The sequence below is a fragment of the Manis javanica genome, chromosome 17 (genome assembly GCF_040802235.1).
Source record: "Manis javanica isolate MJ-LG chromosome 17, MJ_LKY, whole genome shotgun sequence".
NCBI classification, from domain to species: domain Eukaryota; kingdom Metazoa; phylum Chordata; class Mammalia; order Pholidota; family Manidae; genus Manis; species Manis javanica.
Genome location: NC_133172.1, coordinates 51,799,127 through 51,816,126, shown reverse-complemented (window position 1 = coordinate 51,816,126; position 17,000 = coordinate 51,799,127). Strand labels below are relative to the sequence as shown.

Below are 17,000 nucleotides of genomic sequence, written 5' to 3'. Positions count from 1 at the left end.
CATGACCTTCTTCAGCAAATCTGACCCAACTTTAGGTGCTAAATATCAAATCACCTCCCAGCCACATTTGAATTCCCTTTTTTCTTCACATAGTAAAATTACCAGAATTGTTTTCTCTGCTCAAGCAGTAATATGGTCTGTGAGCCATTTTATTTTTTGCAAGGCTAATTCAGAAAATCTTTGAAAGTTAATTTATTATTTTCTTTTAGTTCCTGCAGGGATGGTAGTCTGAAGTCGGTCAGTGGGCCAAATTTGGAGTCAAACAGCCAAATTCCAAATCTCAGCTCTACCTCTTAACATCTATACTCTTGTGCAAGTTATTTGATCTAAGCCTTTGGTTCTTAGCTGTGAAATAGAAATTAGTATAAGCCCATTAGCTATTAGGAAGATTTTGTGAATGCATACAATGTGCTTAACACATAGTAGGAATTCATACTATTATTAATTCTTAAGTACCAGATTTAAGATTCATTTGGTTTCTGAGGGAGTTCTCTTCTGTTAATTCTGCTCTCAATTTTCCTAAGAAATCTTCTAGACTTCTGGATTTTTAGGTCTTCCCCTCCTACACAGGTGTTAATGAACCTTCAAGCAAAAAAAATGAGCTTTTAGTAAATGGTAAAGATCCTATCACTTCACTGTTTGTTTGCCTAGTCCAGACCTACCATCTATTTGAAATATTTTAATTGAAGGCTTACTACAAGAGTTTGAGATCTAACAGTGCAGTCTGTGCCCCTCTACTGGGAAATATACCCATTTGGAGATAATTTAAATTCCAGAACAAAATTAAACTCTTGACAAGATTCTGACTCTGTACAAGTTATTTCTTCTGTAAGAAAGTTTGTCACTACTTTTTCCTTCACATGAGTTACTTTGCATATACCAAAATTCCAACCTCCAGGAATATTCATGTCTCATTTTAATCAATTAAAAATGATTTGTCTCTGTCACTCTAGTGTAAGATGAAAACAAAAAACTCTTAGAATGTCTGCTTTCTGGGCTTTTCTTCTACCTTGAAACTACTTTCAAGAAAGCTACTTAAAATAGCTGGATTCTCATTTCAGTGCTTAACGGGTAACTTCTTTCAGCAAGAGCACTGGTTTATGAGAGATAGGCACCAATATGGAGACAGACACGGACCTGAACAAGGGCAGACAGGCAGTGTAAAGAATAAAAATGTGGTTCAGAACTAGTGTTTCTAAAAGCCTGTTTCCTGAAATATACATTACCTTGTTCAGATCTTATGAGCATAAGCTCTTTTCTGATTGATCACCCCAAGGGGTAGCATCTTGTCCCAGGAAGGACCAGCAATGTAAGTTTATACTGGGGAACAGCAGTAGTAGATGAATCGTTTGTTTTTTCAATTAATGGGATAGTGGGATAAAGCATCAATTCCGAATACAAGCATATGCTAAAGTTATCTATTTACTATTACTTCAACAAGAACAACAATAGCATCTTTCAAAAGGAAAAGCTACCAGCCCAGATGTTGCAGAGGATAATTTGATCCAACTCTCTTCAAAGGTCTCCATGATTTAAGATCCAATTCAGTAATTAGTGACAACCAGTTGATTCTGTTTTCTTTTCAAATCATGTACTGCCATTAACATTTTATACAAAGGTCACATATTCATGTTCTCCCCCAGTTCAAGGCAATGTGCATTATGTATGCCAAGGGTTATGTAACTATAATTTCTGGAAATGGTAAACAGCTGAGACTAACCCTAAAAATAAATTCCTCTGGGATTTTTTGTGCAAAAATCCATCTGCCCTCACTGCAGGTTCATCATGACAAAAATCACTGTTTGGATCCAGCCAAGAGACATAGAAGTTATTAGACTCCCTCCTCTCTGTGTGCCTCCTATAAGCAGCTGTGCATACCTCTTTCCACCTGCAGGGAGGGGAGACACACACACACACACTCTCTCTCTCTCTCTCTCTCTCTCTCTGTTCCAGGACCTTTTCCTAATCCTCACTACAAAATGGCAAGAGGAAAGTCTGGCAAATATAAGTTCATATATATCAGATTTTGGTAGAATAAGCCTTGAGAGCTTATTATATTTGCTTATTTACAGCTAGGTTCTACTCCTTTGAGGATCACAAAGTCATCTTTAGGCCTAAGTCCCTTTTTATTTATACCACAGGTTGTGCAGATTTAGATATTTCTTATATTAGTTCCAAATAAACAGGCAGTATTTACCTGGCTTCCAGGTTTGAAGGAATTTTTTCCTTTAATATTTTAATACTTTTTGAATATGGGGAGACAGTAGCATGGGAAACCCTTGAAAGTAGTAAAAACTAATTTGGTCCTTCTGAAGTTCAAATCTGAACTCCATTCATTGTATTGTTAAATAAATGTCTGGAGTCTATTAAAAGGTTAAGCTTCTGTACTGTAGCTTTCATATTTTCATCTAATTAAGAGGCAGATAAAGGTGTCAACTAAATTTAATATTAGAAACAAAAATGAATTTTAACTAAGCCACATAAAAGGAAAGATTACAGAAATGTCACTTACCAAACAGTGCCATAGGGCACTCCTGCATAAATTAGATAATTGCCAAGGCCTACATCCTTTTCTTTCTTAATTAGGGGACTGTCTCACTCTCCTGCTTCTCAACAAGTGACCGTCAGGGATCATCTGAGGAACAGGAAACCTAGGGCTACCAACTTCCAACCACTCTCACTTCTATAGAAGAGCTCATATAAAATAGGTCATGAAATACTCTTTTTGGCTGGTCAAGACTTCTTATTCTCAATCACAGATATACTTGAATACTTCATAACAGAAGCTTATTAACTAAAACCCCATGACCACCCATAATACACTTTTCACCTTGATATTCTTTCTTTGCCTTAAGAAATTCACCAACATAGAGAAGATAAGCATGGCAATAATCATTTGTTAAAACTTCCAAATGTACTTTCCGCTGTCTGTAACTACAAGTTTTTTTTTAAGTTCCTTAGTCAGATTTCTCTGTAAAAGGAATATTTACATGTCAATAAGTTTAGCCCAAAGCTCTGGAATAAGAATTCATCCAAGGCTTCTCTAGCCCACTTGTAAGAAGCGAGGAAGCAAATTTTAATTCATTGAGTATTGACTTTTTATTATTAGTCACTGTTCATAATTTGTTTCAACCAAAAGACAATACACACAGAATTCTAATGCATCCCATGTAAATGTTTACAGCCATTTTATTATTCCTCACTCACCTCTAAGACTTATCATTTAATTTTAAATTTTTTTTTACATCTCAAAAATATGTCTGCATTAATTAGAACTTCATTAGCTGTCCCACTTGAAAACAGCTTTTTAATATTTTTACAGTAAAGAAGATGTGATGGGGCTTAATGAAAATGTAACTTACAAGATTATGGAAGAAAAGGGACTTGACAGGGACACAATGGGAATTCACAAAGGAAAGAGTTCAGAAGCTCTTTCCCATGAGGCCCCAAAATAGAAAATGAAAACAAAAACACACAGAGCCCAACAGCAGGTTCCAAAAACAAAAACAAAAAAATTGCCAATGCTCCATCTTGAAGCCAGAATCAGCCTCGTGGAAGTTTGTGAAGCAACCGTGCAAGGTGCTTCCACATTTTCTCCTATTTAGGTGTTCCAGGTCCTGGAACTCTATAGATGGGACACGCTCACTGCTATTGCTTGAAAAAGAGTTACTCACTTCCAGTTCTACAAGCAGCCCCACCCTCCTGAGCCAAAGCTGGTCAAAGTGTTTTAAACTTCAGGACTTTCTGAGCAATTCTCTCTTAGTGATCCTCCCCATTCCCAAATTCTTGAGTAAGAAGACATGTGTGACCTCCTCTCCACCAACCACAAAGTTCATGAATATCCACTTTTTGCTCTCTAGCTCTCTCTTGGTTTAGGACAATGTGGTTAAAATACATTCACTAGGAAAAAATATACATATTCAAACTCTTTTGTTCCTCTAGTTCTCGTGGCCCAAATATTTCCCAATGTAGAAGATAATGAAGTTGAACCTCAAAAATGGTATCTTGTAACTTCCAATCTCTTCTAGAAAAACATAAAAATGGAAAGTATGTTATATAGTAGATGGAAATACTCAAATCATTAGTGCTGGACAGTTTTAAGTCTGTTTTCTTCTGTGAATGGGACAAAAAAGGGATATGAACCACATCTTTAACTGAGCAAGAGGAAAGAATCCCCTCCCAAATGTTACACTGTGGAATGTTTAAATGAGGAAGACCTTAAAATGAACAAATCATCACTACACGCAGCATGAAACATTCCATGGCTGTCCAAATCACCTCAAGGTAAGAGCACGGGAGCATTGTGGGAGAAGTTTCTCGGGTTCAGCACCCTTACTACAATTTTTTTGAGATTACTTAGATTGATTCTCCTTTAGGATTACTTGGGGGAGGGGGGCAGATACAGAACACAAACTACTCCGTAAGAGGGAAAAAATGAGGTAAAAGTGCATGTGAAATTATCTATCTTAAGTGTTGAGGCTCACTGCTTATCACCCTGGAGTTATTAAAACAGCCATGGAAATTGCTCTTTCCTCATAATGGCTCTGAAGTCATAAATCTATCTAAATTTGCTCCCCCTTGAATGGTTATATTAGGGAAAGAAATTACTGAAATATGCAAGAATTCACAGAAATTAGGAGATTTCTCCTCTAAGCAGCGAGGCCAAGTGAGAAAATAACTAATTCTGATCCTAGAAACTAAGGCACGCTGAAGCTTTCAAAGATCCAATCATTTGAAAGAGCCTGCACAGCCATCAGGATCCTAGGCAGTTTCCTGGTTGCCAGGCTTTAGTATGGTGCTCAGGTTCACTCTCCCAAATCACTCCGTATTCTACGCCACACCCTTCGTGTTAAGGCCATGATTTGTATTCTGTCTAGACAAAGCGATAGATAATCATCTAACTCTACCTCAAAACTATGATCACCCACAGAGACGCTTTGTTTAGAGTAGACCCTTTTCAGTTCCATTAGCTCACACTGTCTTCAGCAGATTTGAGATTCCACTCAGTTCAACTAAAGAAACTTGAACTGCTTCACCATAAACGTCAAAGAGAAAATAAAGCCTCTGCCACAAAGAGGAATGTTAGACAAATTCTATTCACGAAATCCACCAATATTGCGTTAATCCTATCATATTTCACAGCACTAAATATGCATCCAATAAAATCAGTCTGCAAAGGAACTTTTAGAGGCTGTTTTTGATCGCACAGGCAGAGCAGTTGTCTGAAATAACACTAGTCCCCACTTACTTCAAACTATGCACAAGATATCCTGTTCTTGACTCAGTTAACCATTTACCCAGTGGAGTAAGTTTTAGCAAATCTTGCTCTTACATACTTATACCAGGAAGTTTCCCCATTGCAGCCTTTAAGTTCAACTCCAGTTTGTCAAATGTTAGAAGTACTCCAGCATCTGATACAGAGCTAGATTTGACAAGACACTGAAGATTTTAAGTAAAGGCTTAGTGAAATGCACAGGGAAAAAATGGATGCTTATACCCAGGTTTAAGATCAAAGCCAAAGTAGTCATTATACTGTACTCAATACAGTAATGAATGCAAATATTTGAAGAGCAAGGTGGGCCTGACTTCTCCTTTCTTCCTTAGTGTTTAGTTTATCAGACATGGCACCTGCACACCTGAACATACACAGTACATTCAACATGTGCCACAGGGGCCACGTTACCTTGTTCCAGCAACTCAGCATCAAGATTTGATAATACAAAGGTCCTCTCTAAAAAGCACTCGGCACTCTCACTAGTTTAAACGCTCCAGACCTCAAGTCTTTGATGCAGACATTCATGAAATTAGCCTCTCTCAAGAGACCACTTTCTCAGACTCAGGAAAGGATATCCCTATCTCCTATGGTGTCCATAAGACTTCCTCTGACATCAAGAGCAAGGAAGCTGTAAGGCTTCATTCCAAAACGATAAAGTACAATATAGGAAAGATTTCTTTAACCGTGTGGTCTTTATTTCAGTGCCAGTGTTACAGATACAACACAAATGTTCCAGTTAGAAGAAGGAATTCAAACGGAATGCCAAGGTCCAAGCCAGGCTCAGGAAATAAAAAAGGAGGTTTGGAGTAATGGAGAATTTGACTCCAATATGCTCCAGGATGAGTCTGATACTCATTCTTCCTATGGGCAAGGGTGCTTTTGTTAAGGAGTCTAATCTTTAAAAATGGTGAACTCCTCTTTCCAATCATTTCCCATAGTCAACAGGCAAGTTATGGGCTTAGGAGAAACTTTAAAATTTGTGGTAGGAAAAGGGACATTAATAACAATATACCTTTTAGAAGTTGTCCACTTTGCATTTTAGGGGAATCAATTTTGAAAATCATGGCGAGTATTCATGACTACAGCTAAAGAATGGAGAAAAAGGGGAGCTGGAAGAGCCTTGGAAGTTTCTATTACAAATAGAGCACCATATCCTTCATGCCAAATCTCAACAAAAGCTCCTTTTAACTGCATCTATCCAGTGTATACAAATAACCTCTCAAGGTCTGACCAGTTCTTGGTAACAAACATACATACATGTGTGTGTTTGTGTGTATACAGCAATGCACAGAGAAGGCTACCAGGAGCCTAATGCCTCTTTCAAACATTGGGGGAACCAGTAGAAAAAGGCAGGGCTCCCTAATGTCCACTGTCATATTTCCATTCTGAATGCCAGATGTAAAAAGCGCCTGAAGATGGTAACCCAGCTAGTGAGGAATAAATACCCCACCTTGCCCAGTCCACAGAGAAACACAGTATAAAGAGGGGCAACTCCTCGCTGCAGAGACAGAGTGAGTGTTTTCTTGCCATGGATTCCAATCCTCTCCTCCAGACCAGCTGCTTATTTCCTCAAGGACCCAAGGAATGTTGATTCTGGCCGTAAATGTGGGAGGGGTGGAGAAGTGTGGAAAAAGGAGAAGAGGGAGAGTGCAAGGTAGCCTCCAGAAGCAGCCAGCCTCAACAGCGGAGGAGAGGAGATTAGTCTAACAACGCTTCAAGGTCAGGAAAAATCCTCCTCAACAGTTCTCTTCAGCTCCTCATGCCCATGGTACAGTTGGGGGGACTTGCCAGCGATCACAACTTCCTTCCCAGAGTTCCTTTGATTGAGTGGGATAAGAATGAGAAAGGTGCCAGACCCTCATTGCCAGGACTGAGGGGGAAAGTTGTTCACCTCTGCTAGATCTTGCATTGCTGAGCCCTTGTGATTATATGTGAGCTTGATCCGCATTCGCAGCTGTTGCTGTGAGAAGAAAAGAGAATCACAAATTATATACTGAAATAAAAATCTTTAGAATCAGTGCACCCCACAAATAGACTTTTAATCTTAGAAAAAAACAAATTATTTTAAAGCAAAGCTGTAACTCAAAGACGCCACACAGGCAAACAACAACAACAAAAAAACATCTAGTACTCTAGCCAATGTCATGTAGTCAAGTACAGAAAATGCATCTCTAGTGTTCACACCTCCAGGACACATCATTGGCTTCAATCCTACAACTGCATTAACAGGACAGAACCATTGGGAAGCATTTTCATAATAACATTTGTGGAGTGCTTTTCAAAAAGATCCAAACCATGTATTCAAGTTTCCAGAAAAATGAGGAACATAAAAAAATCCTATGTTCTACATTCAGAGATACTGTTACTTTGTCTGTAAAACCTACAGTGAAGGTGAACATAAATTTCTTTTGTTCTCAAGGCAGAAAAAGTTAAAAAAAAAAAAAAAGAAGCTAACTTATGGCAACAGCAATAATTTTAAGAGAACTCAATTATGAGTCCTTTTTACTTTACATGGCAGATTTCAAATATAGATGCACAACAAAAATTTTTATGTATCAGATCATCAAAGGAACGTGCTTTTGCTATAGGCAGATACTCAAAATACAGTGAATAGAGGAAAAGCAAAGGGTTATAAAAGGAAGAAATCATACTGGTATTTATGAGATGCTACTGGAAATCTTTTTAAGTGAAAAAATATCTATTTTCAAGAACTGGCAACTAGTCAATTGATTGCTATTAAGTGGAGTCAATTTACTTCTTTGAGAAGGTAATAAAAATATTGCTTAATTTCAGTTGCTACAGCTATTTTTCAATTTGGCTACTTCATTAAAAATTCTCTATTTTTATTACACATACTTAATTACAGTAGCAAATGTGGCTATTTAGTTCAACAAATGCTCTTACCCCTAAACGCAACCTGTGTAAAGATTAAAATGTCTAAGCTTTCCCCATCTGCCAGCAAAGGACTAGACCTTTAAGCCTCTAAATAGAGAATTTTTTAAAGCTGCTTTTAATAAGATGCTACTAAACTATTTAATGCATCTGGGTTCTGTTTAGCACCTACAAAAGAACAAGGAGATTAGGCCAGATATTTTCACAAATTTCTTCTATGATTATGAGTCAGAAATACCTAGAAAAACAAAGCAGAATTTTGTTTCAGGAAATATGCTCTCACCTTGCTCAGGTATGTCTTCAAATGTGTTACTTACCTTCTGTGGGTTCAGAACTTTAATGACTTGTGTGATGGTCCCTGTATTAAATGCTGGGACAATGCTGCTACTAGGAGACAGAAGCTGCAGCTGGAATGTCTAGGGGGAACAAAGCACACTCTTCAGGAAAAGCGATACACTTAATACTATGTCAGCGATGCCAACAAATACAAAAAGGCAGACACCCAGATGACAGTTCAAGTAACAGAGTTATCTACTGCTAAATTCTGTTTGTTTTCCATAGCATGTGGGCTGACTGTCACCTCATGGTATTTATAAAACCCCACTGTTTGGTATTTGACCAGGAAAATTAGCAATGAGCCACTCTCCCCTTTGGAACTTTAGCCTACCACTTTTCAAAAGGTAACCAATTCTTGTTCTGGCAAGGTCACTTAATAGTAACTGATCAACTATACAGGTGAAAAACTGGTGCCTGTTGCTAAAAAAAGCTAGAAAGAAATGAAAAGTTTTCTAAAAATAACAAACCAGCATACCAGTCACCAACTATAGGCCTTGACACTTTTGTGTAATTGGATGATTGGGTCCCAGAGACTTGAGCTTTTTGGTTTTCTAAAGTCTAACTAATCTGGAATGTGTCAAGGCCTACTCCTAGATGACAGACGTGAAGCAAAGGCCAGAAAGAGCCAGGCTGTTAATATGTGGAACACATCAGGATCTCCCCATTGGGGACATTAAGGCCCTTACAGAAAAATTATGTGCAGAACCAGCCAATATAGCAAAAGAACTGGAAAAGCCAAACACAGCCATTTGTTGCATGCTGGTGGGTTTTGTTGTTCACAGGGAAGACAGATAAAAGTACTATGAGCAAGAAAGGTAAACCATGTTGTAGCACAATAAGTACGTATGTAGATACTCCACATGAGGGATTTCAAAAATCTTTTGAGGTTGGGGTGGGAGGCAGTCTCCCTCATCTTCTCTAAGGTCAAAATTAATAAGAGCAGACACTGAATCTCAATGGAAGACTTATTATATAATGTTGGGTCTTATTCATAATTCTATTGTCAAGATAAATTATGGGAGCTAAAACATTATTCATTTATTTACATTTACTTCATTAAATGTAAGATGACATTCAATTGTAATTTACACAATATTTTATGTACCATTGAGAAACAGGCTGCCAATTAAAAATGACAAGGTATCAATTTAAAAATGTTCCTCAATTTCAGAAATAGCAGAAGTAAAAATAGTAATAGTAGAATCTATGAAACATATTTTGAAGTTCAAAATACAGCATGATTTGCAAATAGGCATTGTATGGTACGGCACCAAGAACAAAGCCATGCTTTAAGAGAAGGGATATGCTGCTAGAACAGGAGCCTAAGGTAACAGTATAAAACTCTAAATTGCAGCAGCTAAAATTTACTGAGCACTGAATGCGGAGAAAGTGTTTAAAACAGTACTAAGCACATGAAATTCATTTATTCATTAAAGGAATCCTATGAAGTAGATATTATTACCACCCCCCTTTGCAAATGAAGAAACTGAGACACAGAGGTTAGGTAACTTGCTTAATGTCATACAACTAGATTTGAAATTACTTCACTGCACTGCTTCTAAAACATCTACATTATTCTGGCTCCTAAAAAATGCAAGTAAAGAAGGCTGCTAAGTCAGCAGTAACCACAAATGAAAGGTCTTCCATTTCCAAAAATGTGTTGCCTGAATGTCATATTTCACATGTTAACAATCACATTAGCTTAGTCTAAACCAGGGGTCATGGGTCAATAATGTCCTGACGCCTGTTTCTGTAAATAATGTTTTACTGGAACTGGAGCCATGCTCTGTCATTTACATATTGCCTGTGGCTGTTTTTGTGCTGTAACAGCAAAAATGAATAGATGCAACAGAGACTACATAGCATAAAATACTATCTTGTCTTAATTTTGCCCACTCCTCATTCTAAATTTTCCTTTATTCACAACTTCTCATTATTCAAAGATGGATATAAACACTCCTTAAACTAAGATTTGGCATGAACAAAACTTCAATTTATAATACAGTCATTGTAAATAGTAAACTAAATGTTAATGAAGGAGGATTATCTCTCAATTACAGATCAATTTTAATTCTGATCCAGTAACTAGAAGAGAATATCAAATAAAGTCTCTCATCTTAATTAACTTTAATTCCATGTAATTTGTGTTTCTTAGGTCTATACCATTCTATCACTAACCCCAACCTATCCTCTACCTCGAGCATTAACAAACCACAATGTAGAATCCTACATTCTAGTATTAGAATGTCTTTTGTTTAACCTACTATACTAACTGTAAGAATATTTATGACCAGGTAAAAAGTATTCCCTAAAAATGACATGCTTCAATGAACCATAACAGTTATGTTACTGTTAATTTATATCTGCACATTTAATCTCTAAACATTAAAATATATCCTTAACAAATGCATGAAAAAAAATCAGCCAATCTTTAATCAAATAGAAAGGCAAAGAAAACATTGTAGTACCTTTGGTACTGCAGCCTGGAAAACAAAGTCTGTCATGTCCAACTCTGTGCTATTGGAGGCCTGTATCGTTATTACAGTGACACTGGGATTGGTGTTGGACCGTTCAAAGGTGAATTCTATCTTCAGGCCATTCTTACTGTATGCTGTGATGGAGGGAATGCCTGGAAAAGTACAGGGAAATCAGTCTAACTGTAGTCAGCCGAATGCATGCAGAACTAATATTTCCTTTCTTGAACAACTACTTCTCATTGCTCTAATGATAGTGCTACTAATCATACCTGCAGCGATGTCATTGAAAAGAGGCTGTGATGAAAGCCCATCCAACAAGAAGGGAGGCTGGGAGAGCTGCGGGACTGAGGTGGGGGCGGGAGCAGCAGATGGAGCACCTGCATGGGACATTCCAACACTAAGTCAGTCAGCATGACAATCCTCACCAAGAAAGTAAGAGGAGAAAATCATCACGATCTCAAGTTGAAGGAAGGATTCTTTAAGAAGCAAAAAGCATAATCCATAAAAGGAAAGAACTAAAAATTCAAATATCTTAAAATGACTAACTTCCATTCCTTAAAATCACTCTAAAAAAATAGACCATAGACAGGAGAAAATATATGCTACAAAATAGTAAATAGATGAGTATCCAAAACTATAAATATCTTCTACAAATCAATAAGAAAAAAGATAACCCAATTTAAAAGTGACAGAACAAGCAATTCACAGAAGAGGGAACTTGAATGAAGAGGGAATCTTATGAAAAAGAGATGCTCAATCATACCAGTAATGAGGGAAAATGGAATTTAAAACCACAATGAGATATTACTTCACAGCCACCAGAACGATGAAAAATTTCAAAGTCTGGTAATACCGGATACTGGAAACGATCTGGAGCAATAGGGACTTCTAATAGCTGCTGTAGGGATGAAAACTGATACAATCAAACTAGAGAACAATTTGGCAATAGAAGATTTGAACATGAGTACACCCCTAAACTAAATTTCCTCAACCTCAAAACCAATGTTATTTTAGGCCAGATAATTCTTTGCTGGGGGTGGGGGGAGAGGAAAGCTATCTTGTACATGGTAGGTAATCTGGCAGCACCGTGGCTTGCCCCACTAAATGACAGTAGCATCCTTCCAATGGTGACAACCAAAAGTATTTCCATACTCCCAACCCCTGGTAGCAAAATCTTCCCCACCCTGCCCCGCATACACCCCCAAGTTGGAAATTTGGAATGCTTTTGACTAATTCTTGCATATGTGCAAGAGAAACATGTACAAAAAGTGTGCAGAGCAAGAGAGTTTTTAACAACGAAATTCTGGAAACAATCAAAGGTCCATCAATAAGATAATGGATAAGTAAATTGTGGTATACTAACAAAATACAATACTATACATATGTAACAGTAAAAATACAAACTAGAAATACACTTAAGATGGATTATTCATGGATTCATTGGATTCTCACAAATACAATGTTTAGCAGAAAAACAAGGTGCAAAAGAACACATTTAGGTAGATATTTCTGAACAGGTAAAAATTGGCAAAATAATACTACACACTATCTGTATGCACAGTAATGGAAAACATCAAAACTAAACTCTGCTTAAGGATAGTAGTCACCTTTGAGATCGAGAGGGAATGAGCTGAGGGGGAAGTACATGAGGAATGTCAACTCTCTTAATAATATTTCTTTCATAAGTTAAGTAGATCAAGGCATTTATTGAATTTTATAGAGGTTAAATATTACATAATAAAATTCTAACACACACACACACATACATACACCCTGGGAACGGTGGTATGGAATTGGAAGAAATCACCAGATTACCATTTTTATTTGATCTTTTCAAATGAAAACAAACTGACCATCATACAATAGAGGGCAAGTGACAGAACATGACCATGAACTGAGAGAAATCAGGATTCCAAGAAGAGACATCATAAAATTCAGCAAAAAACAAGAGAATTCATCGATCTTTAAATAGATTTCAAACTACTCAAGAAAACACACATATCATTTTAAAAAGCATTAACAAAAAGAAATAAAAGACGGTTGAAATGCCTTTTTCAAAAAAAATACCCAAGTACATAAGAAAAAAATGACCTAGGGGGAAAATGGGGCATTATCATTAGCACACATAATGTAGGGTGGGGGGGACATGGGAAAAGCTGTAATGGGATATGTGGGGGGGACCTGATAATGGGGGAGTCTAGTAACCATAATGTTGTTCAAGTAATTGTACATTAATGATATCAAAATAAAAAAAGTATAAAAAAAATGACCTAGTAAAAATTAGCAAGGAAGGAGAAATACATAAGGCTAAACTAAGCACAGGAAGCTAAAACAAATGTGAACACCAAAGAATGTGCAGACAAGCAAATTACCAATCAACTATATAAAGAAATATTCCTATGATTCTCCTAGTTTTTATAAATCTAATCTGGTAATTTTCCCACAATTTCCATTTTCGTAAGTATTTTAGCAATGTGTTTCCATGGAAGACCAGAGGCTACCAAGACATATGGGAAACAGATGGGTCTGTAAGTCCCTCAAATTTTAGCCTTTTCTTCTTGTAAACATACAATAGGTAGTTTTGGGAAATTACAAAAACCCACTGCTTTAATTCCTCTAAAAGCATACACGATTTATTTCCTAATTTCCACCAATTTAAATTACTATGCATTAGGATATGACTGTAATGATGGCTTAGAATCTAGAACTCAAAATCTGTTAACTTAAAAGTGCAAAGAAAATGGGAAAATGCATTTACAACACATTATGAATAAAGAAAGGAAAATCTAGGCTTTTGCACATTTTATCATTTTGCTCTTTCACATAACACTAGGAAAATAAGACAGCAAGAACCACAAAACAAAACATTAAGATCCCATGATAAATGAGTTAAGGATACAAAATGAATGTGCAAAAAAGGAAATTCACATATAATGCAAATATGGATATATAGGAAATATTTCTTGTGATTAAAAAAATAAAAATTAACAAAATAATAGGAGCAATCTATGACCTGTTTGGACTTTCTAAAAATGGTAATACATAACATTTATGACTATACAGTTTAAAATTGTAATTGTGAAGATTATGGACTAAAATGAAAATGCTAGTATGTTCTTAAGTAAAGCATATCCTCTGTACACCATGTTTTATCTATAGGGTTGTTTCTGCTTTTCCATATATCCAATATAGCCTTGGTATCTGAGGACTTGACACTATTTGTGAATGATGTAACAATTTGAAAGTTTGTGACAACATGGATACAAACCACCCAACACCTTTATACTGTGGCTGTTTTCTACTTGAGGACACATATACTGTAAACCTCCATTATACTTCCGAAGAAGTCATTTAAAATAGAAAGTAAATGTTAAAAGTGACACTCTTAGACCCAGGGGCTCATAATATTGCTTCGCACATCAATTACAAATGTGTACTACACATAAACAAAGGTAAGAAAAAAATTTCCCCAAATGGAAAGTTATGTTTAAATATTATAATTATGTTTTTTTCCTTCTACGGCTTTATTAACAGGGAAAGAGGGAAGGAAAAAGGGAGGGAAGAAAATAAGTTAACATCTCTCCAGTCTCCACAAACGGCTATCATTCTTGAACACTAACCACGAGTAGAAAGAAATCTAGAAAAAGTGACGTCTTAGGACACTAACAAAAGCAGAAGTGACTTGGGGTATATTTCTTTCCTAGCCTGAAAGAAATAGTCCTTTCTATCTCAAAATACTGTTATTTATTCTTCCAAAATTAAAAATTGGCCTTTAAGGAATTCCATTAAATTATCTCAAGTTCATTAGCAAAGCAACTTGTATTTCAGATGTGAAGATTCTATTCTTACTTCTCAATCTTACCCAACTTCAATTAATTCATGCTCTAGAAAGTCTATGATGTTCAGTGTAGTTTTTCCCCCAAGGCCTTTACCCCTAGCTAAGCAATAATTAACATCAGTCTGGCCTCACCTGTAAGGTTGATGTCTCCTAGCAAATCAAGAAGTTCTCCACCAGCAGAAGCTGGTTTGCTTGTAGGTGCAGTGGGAATAACAGGTGTTATGTCATTTCCTCCCAACAAGTCCAATAAATCATTGGCCTAAACAAAAAAATAATATCTCAATTCATTAGCTGTTTGTCTAACCTGTATCTAAGGCAAAGTTTTAATCTCTATCTAATGCAAAGCTATTTCAACACTTTAAAAATAAAGAAGAGAACCACTGATCAATGCAGGAACACTGAAAGGAATTAGTTCAGAGATAGATTATGAGGAACTATAAGATCCTAAGTACCCCAAGATAAGCAAGTGAAAAGCTACCTGGCTGGTGGGCTGTGGCCCAGAGGGTGGTGGTTTGGTCTCCAGTGGAGCTGGTTCTGTCTCTCCATTTGTCTGAACAATCTCAGTAGGGCCATTTGTGGTCACTTTTTCCATGACAGGCATTCTCTCAAGCAGGGCAGACCTGAAAGAATCTGAAGTGGTTAAATTCTAGGCAGTCAACCTAAATTCCCTACCCAAAACAATCACTGTAACTATACTGGAGTCTGACACGGACAGCCATCTCTGCTCACCCACCCAGAACAACACATCAAAATAGAAGGTAGATTATAAGAATACATGACCTAAATTCCTGGCTGGATTAAGGGCAGGCAAGAAACACTGAATGGACAAACTGTCCACCTAAATCCCAAGAGACTGGGATTTCTCAGTAGTAGAGAAATTGCAATAAAAATATGAAAATAAGCAGTATTTACAGTCTCTAACCAAGAAGATATCGCAAAACAGAAGGCGGGGGGGAGGGGGGAGTTGACGTGCACCAAAATATGAATAGTAATGATATCTGAAAGAGAGTCTCTCAAAAAAATACAAATCCCACTTCTTAACCAAACAAAACAGAAAAAGAAACAAACATTGCATACCAAGAGAAAGAGGAAAAAGGAAATAAGAGAACACAGTTAGCTTATTTCTTTAGAGGCCTAGGCAGAATAGAAGATGGACAAAAGCAGCCAAGCAGTTAGAACTTACAAGCAGGGCTGTAAGGTCCAGTTAATAAAACATAAGGAATGAGTCTCCTTTATGGATTATCATGACAACTTGTTCAAAATGCTAAGAGGCATGTGCATTACTTAGTTTCTTTTACTTACCTCATATGGTCATATTTCTTAAAAAGTGCATTATATTCTACTGCCCTCTGCTGGAGTTCCACATCAATGCTGCTTCCATAGATGGAAACCACTTTCTTAATTCGGCTTTGGGAAAAAACGACAAATTCAAATACTCAAAAGAAAGTTCATAAACAAGGAGAGAGAATAATATTTAAACAGTTTTCTAGCTAAAATTTAAAAATACTCATCTTTTCTTAAAATTTCCATAACTTTTCAAAAACACCTTTCCTCAACACCTGTACTTACCATTTACACTTCTAATTGTAATGCTAGATTTTGACTGTTAAATATCCCACACCCTAATATTTGCTAAACAAAAGTACCAATTATTACTTTGCTGCAAAAGAAGAAACTCATAACGTTGATTCTCTTCTTTAATAGCTTTAAAATAAGCATTTATCAACAAAGCGTCACAGCATCAGACTTTTACCAACAAAGGGTCATTACCTGACATCAAATTCTTCCATTCACAACTTAAAGAGTTAGTAAAAAATATCATTTTTAACAAGTCCTTACATTAAAAAGTAAAGCAGAGAGTCTAAGAGAAGTAAGTTTGCCTTAAATAATGTTTGTCTGGAAAACTGATTCAAGAATAACTTTTAATTCAAAACAGTGAAAAGCAGAATTTAAACACCAAAATTCTCACTGATTTCCTTCCTCTTCATACATCTCAAAATACTATAGTAAACCAGAACTCAAAATATTATAATAAAGTAATTATGGAGAAATAACTTCTCTGTACTTTAAAAAAAGAAAAAAAGCATTAAAAATCAGTTCTTAAAAATACAACTTTTTATCTTCAATATAATCAGTGGTGGAGTTGGGGTATGGAAGCACAGTATGGGTAAAATACGGAATA

General features: G+C 36.5%; 1 protein-coding gene across 2 annotated transcripts in view; it reads right to left on the bottom strand.

Moving 5' to 3' along the window:
- Positions 1-5,948: 5,948 nt before the first annotated feature.
- The window catches only part of AP1G1 (adaptor related protein complex 1 subunit gamma 1), a 63,819-nt gene continuing 52,767 nt past the window's right edge, over positions 5,949-17,000 (bottom strand). For both annotated transcript variants that reach the window (XM_073225943.1, XM_037025252.2), the window contains 7 exons: positions 16,121-16,225; positions 15,297-15,438; positions 14,951-15,077; positions 11,250-11,357; positions 10,972-11,132; positions 8,485-8,583; positions 5,949-7,235 (listed from right to left, as the gene is read on the bottom strand). In XM_073225943.1, the coding sequence (XP_073082044.1) occupies positions 7,134-7,235; positions 8,485-8,583; positions 10,972-11,132; positions 11,250-11,357; positions 14,951-15,077; positions 15,297-15,438; positions 16,121-16,225 (844 nt within the window). In that variant the 3' untranslated portion in view covers positions 5,949-7,133. The remainder of the gene's footprint in view (positions 7,236-8,484; positions 8,584-10,971; positions 11,133-11,249; positions 11,358-14,950; positions 15,078-15,296; positions 15,439-16,120; positions 16,226-17,000) is intronic.